The 13,731-nt window shown below is 39.0% G+C and overlaps 1 protein-coding gene across 2 annotated transcripts in view; it reads left to right on the top strand.

The window, feature by feature from the left end:
- The window catches only part of GIGYF2 (GRB10 interacting GYF protein 2), a 76,769-nt gene that overhangs the window by 17,155 nt on the left and 45,883 nt on the right, over positions 1 to 13,731 (top strand). The window contains exons 4-7 of one of the 2 annotated variants that reach the window (XM_086618472.1): positions 421 to 516; positions 4,919 to 5,031; positions 12,145 to 12,252; positions 12,808 to 12,848. In XM_086618472.1, coding sequence (XP_086474598.1) covers positions 421 to 516; positions 4,919 to 5,031; positions 12,145 to 12,252; positions 12,808 to 12,848 — 358 coding nt within the window. The remainder of the gene's footprint in view (positions 1 to 420; positions 517 to 4,918; positions 5,032 to 12,144; positions 12,253 to 12,807; positions 12,849 to 13,731) is intronic. The other variant, XM_086618473.1, reaches the window with a different exon arrangement.

Genomic DNA, 13,731 nt, shown 5'->3' on the forward strand with positions numbered 1-13,731 from the left:
CAAAACAACCTCTGTGCTATATATGGTAGTTTTGTTAATATATAAATAAAAAATCTCACTATAAAAGTGCGTTGAAGTTAAAGCGATACTTTTTTAATTTACCAGATGAAATTTCACTTGGTTCAGATTTGAGCTGCACTAGTGTGGAAATATCAATTCTGATGTGTATAATCTTGATACTTTACCAATTACAGTTGTGGGTGGTGGATTCTTTTGATGTTTTGTCTGTAAGAGTTTTTTTCTGAGGGGTGTAAATTTGCAGTGGAATTAAACCCAATAATATTGTTGGAAGTACTAATGTATCGGGTAGATGAGACAGAGTTGGCAGGATAGACTTTTTTTTATAAATCAAAGTATGTGGCATCATACTTGAAATAGAAATACTTGGATATATTTGTGTACTATTTTCCTCTCATACAGATACCGTCAGACCTTCTGGATAAGGAATTTCTGCCTATTTTACAAGAGGAGCCCCTGCCACCACTGGCACTTGTACCTTTTACAGAAGAAGAACAGGTATGTATCCTTTTTTTAAAAAAAAAAAAAAACAAAACTAAACTTTAGATTTTTGCCTTTACACTAATGCCAAAGAATACACCTCTATTAAAAAACATAGAATTTGAGATTAATAGATTTCAGGGAAAGAAGTTATGAAAACATACTGTGTTATCTTAAAGCTTAAATTCCATTCATGCTCAATTATAATCCTTCATTTGAACAAATATTTTTCATACAGTGTTCTGTTGATGGCAGACAGTCAACTTGTTAAATGCAGGATCATCTTCTGGGAAGCATTACCTCTTTTTTAAGTCCACAGCATTTTCAGATCAGTGAAACTTCACCTGCAGTTTTTGGATCACCTTCTTTGTTGTGATAGAAGTGTCTTTAAGTTCTGTAACTTCAGTTTTGTGGTCTTTGGAGAAGTGTTGAAGTTTTTTGACTGTTGACGTTTCTTAGGAAGGTGCAGTACTCTTGGATACTCTGTATGTAAGCAGTTGCTTGATTATTTCCTTATTTGGTCTCTATAGGTGTATAATTAATTGGTGAACAAGAGAAGAGTGAGAACAGGTAGTCCATGAAGATTCCATTTCAAGGGCTTTAAATTCTGTTCCTAACAGAGAAGATTGTCCGCCCCACTCTGGATACATGCCTCTGATTTTTGACTCTGAATTGATTCCCACTTTGTGCTGTCAGAGCTTCTGATTTTCCAGTTGCTCTCTGGTTTCTCATGCTTCTTAGCACTTTTCTTACCTCAGAATACCGTGATTTGATTTCTTTGTTTCTTTCTTGTCTAATAGAAAGCCAGGTATTTTTACTGACTTGAGTGTGATTTGATTTTTGCAAGCCCGGGGAGTGTTAGTATTATTTTGTTAAGATTTCAGAGCATCCTCCTGCCTTTGCCCCACGCTATTGTATTCTTGAATTTTTCATCATCTTTTTTGTGCCTGGATATTCTGTCATATCTTATTCACCTCCTCTGGAATTCCTTCCTCTTCAGAGTTGATTAATATTTCTTATATCAAAGGTTGTCATCTTAAAAAGACATAAGATGCTAATAGTTTAGCTTTTAATGAGCAGTCATATTTAAGTGCACATGAATACAGTGTAGGCACTTCATGTCATAGTTAATCTTAAAAGGCAACTCAGACTGATATTATGTTTTTATGGGAAGTCTTAGCCTAGCTCTCGTTCGTTCTCCGGTGGAGACAGGAGAGGTTCAGGCAGCAAGCCCAGGAAATGGTCAGCCAGACATAGAGTAGCACACCAATATATTGAACCTTGGTGTTATCTTTGGACATCTTTTTTTGCTCATGCAGAGCAGAGTCCTTCAGAGAGTAAACTACAAGCATTTTACCATTGAAGGAGATGTTGACTTCTGGTGGTTGTCAAGATATTGTCCAAGAGGAATAATATGAGTTTAAGGCTTGGCATTGAAAATGTGCTGAGTAGCCTCTTGGTACAGAAGAGATGGTAAGTGCTGCTGAGCTTCAGGGACAGGTGGTCCTCTGCTGCAGTGCCCAGTGTTTCATCAGTCTTGAAAACTTCTGAGGAGTTAGTGTGCACTGTGTCACTGTTTGTTTTTTTCTGTTCTTTTTCACCTGTAATCATACAAGAGTCTTCATGGTCGGTTTAACAGTTCTCTACAATCTCCACTAAGATCTTAATCTGAAAGAAGAGGTCCATATTCCCTTTTTAAGAAAGTCTTCCCTTTAATGCTTTCTGGGGACCCAGAGGACGTGATCAATCTGGTTTTTCTTGTCTGAAAATCTTGTTTTCTCCTTCATGACCGATTTGAGATACCAAGGGAATGGCAGTATTTAAGCTACCAGAAATTCCTGGTGTTTGTTCCCCATGACATAATAAATATTGTTCATCATTGAGAATTGTGTTCAGAAGTGAACTTGAGGTGAACATTAATGGCTTTGCAGCTAGTTGTGGTGCAGGAAGGCTCTTCCACTTAAAGTTGGTAAAAGAGAGTTTAGAACACCTTTGTGTCTACTCTGTGAATACTGAGGTGGTAATATCCTCTCAGAACTTGAGGGATGAAGATTTGGAAGTCCTGTAGAGCACAGGGTGATCAGAACACGTGTACTTTGGGGTAGTGTTCATGTGAAGCTGAAGCAGTCAGGCTTACTCTAGGCTTGGATTCAGAACAATTCTTGCTTGCAACCCAAGTTATGCACACAAGAGCATTGCAGTTGAGTGTGTAGTATGTCCAGGAAGAACTTGTAGCAAGCTGATTTAAAGATGCTTCATCTGCAGGTGGATGATAGATAATGTAAGCTGTATGAATTTAAGCTTAAATTTGTTTAGTCCTGTGGAATTTAAGTAGTCAGATACTTAACAGCTACAGTATTCCCTATTACAAGACATGGATATGCTTTGGACGGACTTGCTGGTCCTTTTTGTCCTTTTTTTAGAATGTCGCTTTCCTCGTGATAAGGATGCTGAGCTAACCTAGAGCTCAACTGATTCATCTTGTAGCAAGTTTTGTTATACGATGTCATGGATTTGTCTAAGATCTATTTCCAGGGAACTGTCTCTTGAAGAAAAAGTTTCTACAGAAGCTTTAACAGAGGTTTCTACCACTGACCCCTGGCAATATGCAGCATATGTTCCTTTGCCTTTCCCTTCCCACCCTTACCACTATTTGCATTAGGAAAATCTTGATCTTACCTGCTTGTGGATTAAGGGAGTCTCAAGCTCTTGCTGAGTATAATGGAGATTTTTTTTTTGTGTGTATCCTTACTGGTTGCTTCCCATGTCTGTTTCTTGGGATGTCTTCCATTTGCTACTAAAGAATTGATTGAGCCCCTGTTTTAGGGGCAGCTTTGCTCTTTGGTGTGCATTGTCAGGGATGGACATGGAAGTAATATGCTAGTCAATAATAGGGTGTTACTTGCTTTTCTGACACTGCTTGTTTTTGTTACTTATTGTGATCTTACCATGTGGGTTATTGTCACTGTGCATGTTACAAGGCAGACAAGTCAAATTAAAAAAAAAAAAAAGAAAAAGGAAGTGAGATTACTATTGTGTTCTTATTGGAAAAATAAGGCATCAAAAATCAAGGAGTCTCCTATGCAAGACAGTGAATCTGATCAATAGCTTAAAGTTGGTTCTGTAGTTAAAATATTTCACCCCTTCACAAAAAAGCAGAAGTATCAACAGCAGGAAAGAGAGTGATTTGCTTAGAGGCAAGTGGAGGTGATTCATTTTGGCTTGCTGTTGAAATGGTTGCTTTAAACTTTAAAAGCTAGCTAGGAGAATACAATCAGATTTACTGGAGGCTGACTTTGCTATTTTGCCGTGTATGACTGGATATTTTTTTTTTCCCTCTCTATCAAGTCTACTTAGTTACCAGTTCTCTCTTGAGGGAAGATCTACTTTGTAGGAAGAAGGTATCAAGCAGTTAGGCTGCTTTCTGAAATGAGTTAAAATTCGTTCACAAGTCTGTTGGCTTTGATGTTTGCCATTGAGATTTTAAATAGTATATAATTGCTTGTCTCATTGTTCTCTGGAGACCTTCACAGTCATAGTAATTCAGGTGAGTTCACATATGCAATTTGCCTACTTTAAGTTCCTGTCAAGAAGCCTGTAGTAACAGCTGTTTGGAGTCCTTTGCATTCTAATTATTTGCCACTTGCATTCAGAAAGTGTGTGTGAATTCAGGTTTGCTTGTTAAGGTTTCTGAACATGCTCCTGAATTCTTTGGCCCAGTTTTCCAACTCCTTGTGCTCAGAGTGTGTGGTCAGTTTTTTATAATTATCCATTCTTTATCAAAATAGCTTTTTCTTTAGCAATTCTATAATATTAAAAGCAACTTGAATTTTACCCATGTTTATTGTCTTATTAAAACGAGTATCACTTAAATTTTGGAAGTCTTAAATACACTTAGCTTTCCCCAAAGCGTGTTACTCCTATGATACGTTTAGAGGAGAAAAAAAAAAAAAGACTTTGGTAAATATAGTTTTATTCAAGTTCTGTTGCTCTTTACATGTTCTTGCTTTGCTTAAGAAGTAAGTTTAGAATTGGTATTAATTAATGGTGTCAGATACAGGCAGATGCCAATCTCTTTTTGCAACTGAATGGCTATGTTTAAAACTACTGATGTTCTAATTGCTTCTGTGCTGGAATCATCTGATAAAGGACTAGGTGCTCACTTGCTGCCTTTAGAGCATGGATATTTCAGGTGAGTAACTTGGAAGAGCTAATGTTGATCAAAATCCTTTCGTAGACTATTTCAGCTACTGGTGTCTTCAAGACATTCTTTTCCTTGCTAGTGTTAGTCAATTTTAGAGAGTTTGTCTTGAATGTAAGGAAAGCAAAGCTGATATTAAGCTAAACTTAGGATAATGGTAAGTGTTTCTGGTTTGTTTTTTAATGGAATCTCACCTTGGCTCTTTCTTCTTCTTGGCAGAGAAATTTCTCGATGTCTGTAAACAGTGCTGCTGTCCTGCGGTTGACGGGACGTGGAGGAGGAACGGTGGTAGGGGCTCCTCGAGGTCGAAGTTCCTCTAGAGGTCGAGGTGAGCTGTTAGTGGGATGTGCTGCGATGAATGCAGGTGATCCAGGTTAATGCTTCTGAAAGATGTTAGGTGGAGCTTGCCTATAGCCAGATTTTTTTCATACCTTAAAACTTTGAAACTTTCCAATAAGGTGGTGCTAAAAGGACAAATATTGTGTTTAGTGGTTGTTCTGTACACCTTAGTGCACATCTGGTACATGTTACGTGCCTTTGTCAGGTTGGTGGGTGTGGAAAACAAAAGGGGAACATAGTTTTGAGGTGGAATAGGAAATAGTTTCGTTCAGAATTGTTAGAAATAACTTTATTAAAGGTATAAAACCAATTTATAGGGAAAGTGGAGAAGAATCCACAAATGTATTTAAAACATTAAGATAGTAGGTGGTGTTCAGTGTTCTGAAAAAACATTTTTATTTATTAACATCCGGAGAATAAACAGGAAAAGGTTAATGGAATAACATAATTGAATTTGGGAGAAATTTGACTCTTGCCAATTTTAGTGCATCGCTATAGTTGATGTCTCATCCTGGATCACTTCAAACATTTGCAAATGAATTGAGAAAATATCCTCAAGCTGTATTACTAGATTTAGAACAAATTGTTAAACATAGAGTTTGTCTTAGCAGTTCCCTTTCCATATGTATACTGCTGTGAACACTGTTTGGGGGTTTTATATATAAATATGATGGGTTACTTTCAGAATACTAAGAAGCTAATAATTTGGAAGTATCATCAGGAGTAATTAGTCGCATAACCTCTGTCTTTGCACATACTTAGGTGAGCTTTCTCTTGGGGTCCTTTCAAATTTAATTCTAAATGTCCTTATCTGGTGATATTTTCAATAAAAAAACCTCTTCAGAAGTCACTTTTATACATAATTAAATGTTTGTCCAGAGTTTTGCTCTGACTTAATTTGTTCTCTCATTTCTGTTCTTGTTCCTTAATCCCGCTTTCTCTTGACTTACATCTTTGAGATATTTGTAGATTGTCATCCGTCCTCTTGTGGTTGCTTCCCAGCTAAGGCGCATGCGTTTAAACTTTTACGAGGCTATCCTGGATTTCCCTGTCACTTGCTCTTCTTTATTTGTCATTGTCTTTGCCCAAACGCTCAGGGCTTCATTAAAAAAAAAGCGTGCACACGTATAGATGTGGGGTGACACCCTTCCTTATACATACCTTTTAGTTTTCTGTTGTACACTGGAAAGCTGTTGCTTTTTTGCTGTGTGCTTTTGATGTGTGTATTGCATTGTTACCATCTGTGTTTCCCTTCTCGTAGGAATACATGTATTAGCTGTTTTCAGTGCATTAAGGCTTAATTCTGCAAATGAAATGAAAACTGCTTAAAATTTTGTGGTTTGAGATCACATGACCACTAGTGCACTCTCTAGTTTCAATATCAGATACCTTGACCATTCCTAATTTGCCAAGCCCTTTATTTTTCTTTTGTCAACTTTTCCTTTCTTCTTTTGCTGTTCCATCAACAATGAACGTCATCCTCACACGGTGAGCAGTGGGTTGTTTTTTAATTGCCCCCACTAGCTTCAATGAGGTCATAGGGTTAAATGTCGCAGAATATGGTTTCGAATCCAATAATTCTATTGTTGAATCTATTTGAATGCATGGAAATTTTGTTTGGCAATAAAGTTTGATTCATTATACTTTAGTGGACAGAACTTAACATTTATGCAGTGTTAAGATTGTTTGGAAGTGTCTACTGCGTATATTCCTGTTTTTTCACACTTCATTTTTAAGATATGTTAAGAAACATTAACTTAAGAACTTTCATCTTTTTCACTTACTTTTTTTCATCCTCATTTGATCTTTTAATCTGTGTGAATTTTTACATGCTGTGCTTGTTAGGCCACTCTCATTTTTACCTTCTGCTGAGCTGTAAAGGACATATTTCTCCACCTTACCCCATGCATTTTTCATTCTTGATATGGTTTGAAATTGTAAATTACTGAGGTTTTCCCTCTTTCATTGATCCTGATTGCTGCTTGTTTCTTCCACTCTTCCTCTTTTCTTTCCATGAGCAATTAGTCTTGGGCTTTAGGCATGATGAGTCTTCCAAAAGTTTCTATATCTCAGCAAACAAATTAGGGCTTCTGCCAGGATAAAATTGTACATTTTTTTATAATTATACACGTCATGTTCTTGTAATTAAGGACTTTGTTTCTAATAGTTATCTATGAAGAGCTCAGTGCAGGACTGTTGACATCTAACTTAAAGTAACACTTGGCTTGCAAGTAGCAAGCTTCAAATGCGGTTCTGTTTTTTTCGAGTTACAGTGAAAAGGACTGGGAATTTCTTCAGTTTGTTCACTAAGTGAACAGCTTTGCTTAACGGTTGGAAAACATTTTTCTTTATTGCCTTGCAAAATTGCCTGGGTTCAAGGGGTTATCTGGTGTTTTTAATGAACTTTATGTCGTTGTATGCAACAAAGCTGCTGCCGATCAAATTGGGGCTTCAGCTTTACCAGAACAAGATTACTGTCTTGAAGTGACTTGCCCAACAGTAACTTCAGGGAGGAATTAGCATGTACAATTAGATTTGTTAATGAAGTTCTCTCACTGAGGCAGAAATCAGAGCTGTATTCCAGCGTGTGGGAGCGTGGGAGGGAATCTGTGGCAGATGGGCAAAGGGGAGAAGGGATGCACTGCTGGTCAAGGAACGTTGTTGTTAGAACTCCAAATGTGACTTCCCTTATCAATATTTAAAACTACAACATAACACTGGTAAATATTTTCTTGTTAGTCACCCCAGGTCTTACTGACAATGATTACATTCAGCTGATGGGAAAATGATTACTGCGTGGAAGTTGCTTTGATTTTTTTCTTTAAAATTTTTGTGACTGTGTCCCGAAATACAACTTGGTGTTACTATTAAAAAACATTTGCAGCACGAAACTGCTATTGCCAATACTGTATGTGTCTTGTGTGGAGACAAAAATCCAAAACATTTTGATTTAGTTCTGAAGTTATAGTCTCTTAAGAAACCAAGTAGTTGCACGTGACCTTTTTCCTAATTGCCTTGTTTTCCTGGGAGCTCCCTGGGGTGTGCAGTTAAGCCCTGTGCTTTGTGCTGGCGGGACTGGAATGTCAACATTCATGAATAAGAGCCTCAGAGGAGGAGAGATTTAAATAGTCCCTGGAATGGCCTGTAAGCTTACAGACACCTTGTTTTGTAGCTGTTCTCCTTTTTGGTTAAGACCCTTCTGAAGGGTACTTTGCTTCTCATCAGAACTCTTTCCCCTCCCACCATCTTTCCCCTTTGTAATCTGTCTTTGCTGCTGTTGGAAAGTGTGTAAATTGATGTGAAAGTGGAACGTTCTCATACCTAACCAGCAGTAGTTGAACTACAGTTATTCTGCTCTTCTCGTACAGTACTTTGACTATGATCTTGCATCCTAAACTCCAGTCATGCTGTAGTTTCAAGAATTTCCTTGTTGTATTGTGATTTTTCAGGTTTTTTCTGTAATGACAATTAGAACGACAGTGTGTGCTACTTCTTGCCCTCTTGCTTGTTTTGCGTTTTCTTACTTAAAATCTAGACTTGTCTTTTTTTTTCAGGTTAGAGACTTTTAGCTGTTATTATTACAACATCCAGAGGATTGAGGTCCTGTTTCTGAGGTTTTTAAGGAATTACTGAAATACAAATGACACAGCTGCTCCATTCAGTTCTTAAATGGAAGGGTTTATTGACATCTGTTGACTTTGCATTCAGTACTTTGTGCAGCATCTACATTTCAAAAGTCTTTTCTCACGTGCCAGGCATTTTTTCAGAAGTGACATTCTATTTAAAAGAAGCATGACGTTCTAGATTTATTAGCTACAGAAAAAGCCAAGAAGTGCGGTAACCGAACGGTAAACAGTGTGCTATATGTGCAGTTTTACCCTCTCTGCAAGCTTTTTTCATATGTTATCAATATGAGCTATGTCCTAGCGTGCACTTTTGGGCCAGACTCATCTATGTAATACTCGCTGAATAACTTGACTTTGCACACCAGGATTTTCCTCAACTAGCTACTTCACTTCTGTAGCTTGGTAGGATCTGTTATTAATGCAGTGTACTTCTCATGCAGTGGTCTCCTTCATTCCTGCTCAAGTTGCACATGTACTTCTGCTGGGTGCTGTCGAGTGGGCACATCTTGTAACTGCACCTGGACGATGTGCCTTGGAGAAAGCGGTGGAGGAGGGTGGCAACACAACCAGGGCAAAAGTGGCCTAAAGGGGTCCTGTCCGGTACCATGTGGTATCAGTACAGCTGGGAATTGAGTAGTGTGACCCCACAGGCAGCCTTAAACTGAATTGCTGAGAACATTTGTTTGACCTTTTGCAAGGTTATCTTTTGATTCAGACCATTTCAGTGGCTGAGCACAACTGAAACACTGACAAACCACGACGTGGAGGGGGTAAGCAGAGAGAGGTTTCTCAGGCTGTTGTTTCACATGCTTTTAAAGCTGCCATAAGCCATGCTGCTGTTAAAACAACTGATCCTGTTCTTGCCTTATATAGAACATTAGCTTTATTTCCTGATGAAATCTCTTGTATCACCAGCCTTCTGGCTCTGCTGGTTGTGTGACTGCTATCAGTAATCAGTGTGCATTCATGCTTGCTCACACTGCAAGGGGAGCACTACAAATGTTGCTGTCACTCTCTGTAAAAAAAAAAATAAATAAATGGAAAAGGACAACTGGTTTTGTTTTTGTTGGAAAAGCATATGCAGCTTTCCACCTCCACTATCTCAGAGACACGAGATGAGTCAGTGCTTTTGTTCTGTTTCGACTCTGCCTGCCGGTGGCTTTCTCTTGTGAATGACTTTTGCTTTATTATCTCCTGTGAGAGGAAGGAAGAGAGCTTTCCTGTAGGGAAGAAACTAGGCAAAGATGCCATTGTGTGAAATGCTTAAACTTTCCTGGGCTTTATTTTTGGAGAGTAACAACTTGGAGTCCTTCTCCGGGATCTCAGGGGACCCATGACACCTTAACTGAGTAACTGTTATGCTACTTTTGATGTTGTGTCACATCTTTACTCTCTCTTGCTTTTGCAACTTATTTTGCACTCCTGACTCTGGCCAAGCTTTTAGTATTGGACTCGCTGTAGTGAAGGTATTGGTGTTCTAATACAGTCAGAGGTCTGATACTAATCTCTCCTCTCTTGCCTTGAGTACTCAGTCTCCGTCTGAGTTCGAGTAAGAACAGCTATGCTGAATCAGGCAAGGACTTGTTTAACTCAATGGTCTGTCTCTAGCAACAGCCAAAAGAAGACACCTTGGCAAGAGAATAAGGACCGTGTAAAATACAAAGGTGAAGAAGCATCACATACATGCTCAGCTTCCAGATATTTGCAGCTTTGTACGTTTCCTGGGCCAGATGTGGTGTCTGTGTTCAGCAAATCTCAGCGTATTTCTTTCATGAGTCTGTCCAGTCTCCATCTGAATTTAAGCATCCCCAAACTGGGTGGTAAGGAAGTCTGTGCATCTCTGTGACAAGGAGGTCTGCCACTGAACTGCTTTGCTGGTGCTAGCAACAGGATAGGTTTGCCCAAAGAGGATGTTTAAATCCTGTTTCTGAAGCAGAAGGTGAGGTTGTACAGACAGCAGACGCTAACTTTGTGACTTCCTTATACACCTGGCAACCTGTAATGCCTGATACAAATCAGTGTCTGTTTGAGGAGTCTGATGAGATTATCTGGGGATCACTTTTCTTTTTCTCTCCCTGGAAGACAACACTCATTTATTTACTTTTTTGGCAAGAGATTTGATGTGCAATAGTAGAGAAACTGTTGCAACTGCCTTGATTATTGCCATTTTTTTTAGAGCCTCCCTTCGTAACACACGGAAATACAGCACAATTCCTTGATGCATCCAGCGATCTTTAGGTTTTAGATATAGAGGCTTGTTATCATTACTTTCTTCAGAAAGCTACAGAGACTGGAATCTGTTCTCCAAGTGTTTATTTCCTGTTTCATTTGGTGGTTGTGTCTTATTCCTCTGGATCCTTGGCCAGATGTGCACCTCATCCTTTGAGATTTTTGTGTTCTTGAAGCCAGGAAGAGAGAAATATGAAAGGATTGAGGTTTGTGGTAGTTTCACAGCCAAGAATTCCCTTTATCGGGGCTTTTTAGGTTCTTGGACTTGACTACAGAGACTAAACGTGTATGTAGGAAAGGCATCCTGACAACCAGCTGATTGATGTGTTCCACTTATTCACTTGTCTTCTTTCCATGAGATCCTTGAAATGGTTAGCTGATAAAAATCTCCCCTTTCTTCTGCTGTAGCACTTTGTGAAGCAGTGTTTATCTTTTGTAGATCTGGAAACTTCACCCCGGCCATTAATCTAACCAGTACTGGAAGTTGTCTTGAAGGTCTGGGGATGTGTGTGGGTGTTGTTTTTTCTTTCTCTCTTTTTTTTACCAAACACCCCACGCCCACGCAAACACTGAAACCGTTCTTCAAGATGCTTAACTTGAGGATATGTCTGTAACTTTTTGGCTTGAGGCTTGATACTTGGTAGCCACCTACGGAGAATCATTTCTTGAAAAAGGTGAGGATAGTTTTTATTCTGTAGCTATTGGAGTTCTTCATGCTGTCCTGCCTATACCCATCTGTGATCCTTCTTTTCTCCCCACTGCTCCTGGGGGAGATTTCTGCTGGGAATCACTAGAACTTAAGTTATGAAGCTTTCTTTGCCTTTATTAACCTTGACAGCAGTAATTATGAGTACATCTGCAGTGCAGTACCATTATACTGGATTCTGCTGTTAAAAGCAATCTGATTTTTATGAGTGTGAAGTACACATGTACTGTGTGGATGTTGCATGAACGATGCATCCTTGTTTGGTAATTTCTTTTGGGTAAGTATGTTTTCTGTGTTTTTCTGCGTAGTGTTTATTTCAGAATTGTTTGCCTGTTCTGTCTGATCTTGTGCTTCTTGATAAGAATTTTTGCATAAGGCTCTTTCTTCAGTCTTTGTTCCTTTTTCCCTTTGCCCCAGATAGTTTCACTGGGGCTTAAGGCTGCAAGATTAGTTCACAGGGACACAGGAAAGGGAAACCTACCTGATTCTTTCAACTTCTGTTATATTTGTACAAACACTTGTGTTTTTTGTCTTTTCAGGCAGAGGCCGAGGAGGGAAAGCGGTTTCTACCAAAGAAGTTTTGATGAAGTGGAGGGTGGATTTGGGCGAGGAGGGGGCAGGGAAATGCACAGATCACAGAGTTGGGAGGAAAGGTAACAGAACTCTAGCCCTTAAAGTTTTTTACGTACATCTGCTCAGCTTCCATTTGTGCCTTTTGACTTCATAAAAGCACTCGAGGGAAGGTGATTAGGTGTGTCTGAATTTCTAAGATGGAGTCAACACGGTAATGTTTCTGGAAACCCAGGAGCAAGTAAAAGAGTGGTTTTGCCAAGATTTTTTCTGCTGAGTTCCTAGCAAGAAGGAACTGCCTTAAGAGAATATAAATTATGACAGTTGAAGTGGAAATGATGGGAGAAATATGGATGGCTAAAGGATTTTGCTTCAATTTTAGTCTCAACGTTGTTGACAGTACTTAAGGTCACGTTTCAAACATACCTAGTTGTCAAATGCTGTGTGAGTATCTGTTCCTGAAAATTTCAGTTGTCGCTTGGACCTTGAAAGATACAGTGCATCAAGCACTGATTTTTTAAAAAAGCCCCCTACCAAGTAAAAAAACAAAACAAAACAAAAAACCACAAAAAACCATACCCTAAAATGAGTGGAGTAGTTCCAAAACCTTATTTGAAACTTCTGTTCTGCCTTTCTAGGGGGGACAGACGCTTTGAAAAACCAGGGCGAAAAGATCCAGGTATGGTTTTGCTATTGTATGGGCAGAAAACGGGAGGGAGGAGCAGGGAGTGCTTTGGGGAAGGGACCTGTGTGTACCTAAACCTTTCTTATTGCTCCAAGTGTATTGTTGATACAAGATTGATGATAACTATGCCAGGTTACCTAAATGTGTTCTCAAAGTGGTGTTTTTCTTTTGTGTTGTTTTCGCTATTAGATATTTAGATGTTTTAGATAAGAAAAACCTGCAGTAAGCAGGTTTGTTTATTCAATAAAGATATGATGTCTACAGCTGGAACTAAACTTCTGTGAAAGGAGCCTGTACTGATTAACAGGTGTGCTGTGACTATATGCCTTTTCAGTGCAGCTTTTAAACATTCCTGGCATGTGCTATTTTTGGTACCTAGGACTTCTGGACTATGTGAACTGGTAATTTTTTTGAATGCTGCTAGTGTGAGGTAGGTCCCGCAGCAATGTTCTGAGTTCCATGTGATGGATTTACTGTATGTCAAATTAGCTTGTCATCACAGAAATCTTCTGTTCATCTGGTCCCCTTCTCTGCCATTCCTCTCCTATTCTGTTTCTTAAATGCTTCACACTGGCCAGGTTCAGGCAAAATACTGGATCCTTAATTGTGAGCCAGTATGTCTGTTTGAAGGTTCAGCTGAACTTGAATTGGAGTGGGTTGTCATCTTGGAGATGGAACAGACTCGTTTAGGTAAATCTGTATTCTGAGAGTGGTAAGAACATCATGGAAGTTCTGCTCTATCAACTGGTTGTATGGTAGCTGCAGTGATTTTCTGCTTTCTTGGATCATGCATTGATTGTTCTCTGGTATGACCTTGCTCTTTCTCCGTGGCATATTTCCACATGTGTGTACCACAACTGTGTGTAGTGAGAGGTTT

Source organism: Tauraco erythrolophus, chromosome 11 (genome assembly GCF_009769465.1).
Source record: "Tauraco erythrolophus isolate bTauEry1 chromosome 11, bTauEry1.pri, whole genome shotgun sequence".
In the NCBI taxonomy this organism is placed as follows: domain Eukaryota; kingdom Metazoa; phylum Chordata; class Aves; order Musophagiformes; family Musophagidae; genus Tauraco; species Tauraco erythrolophus.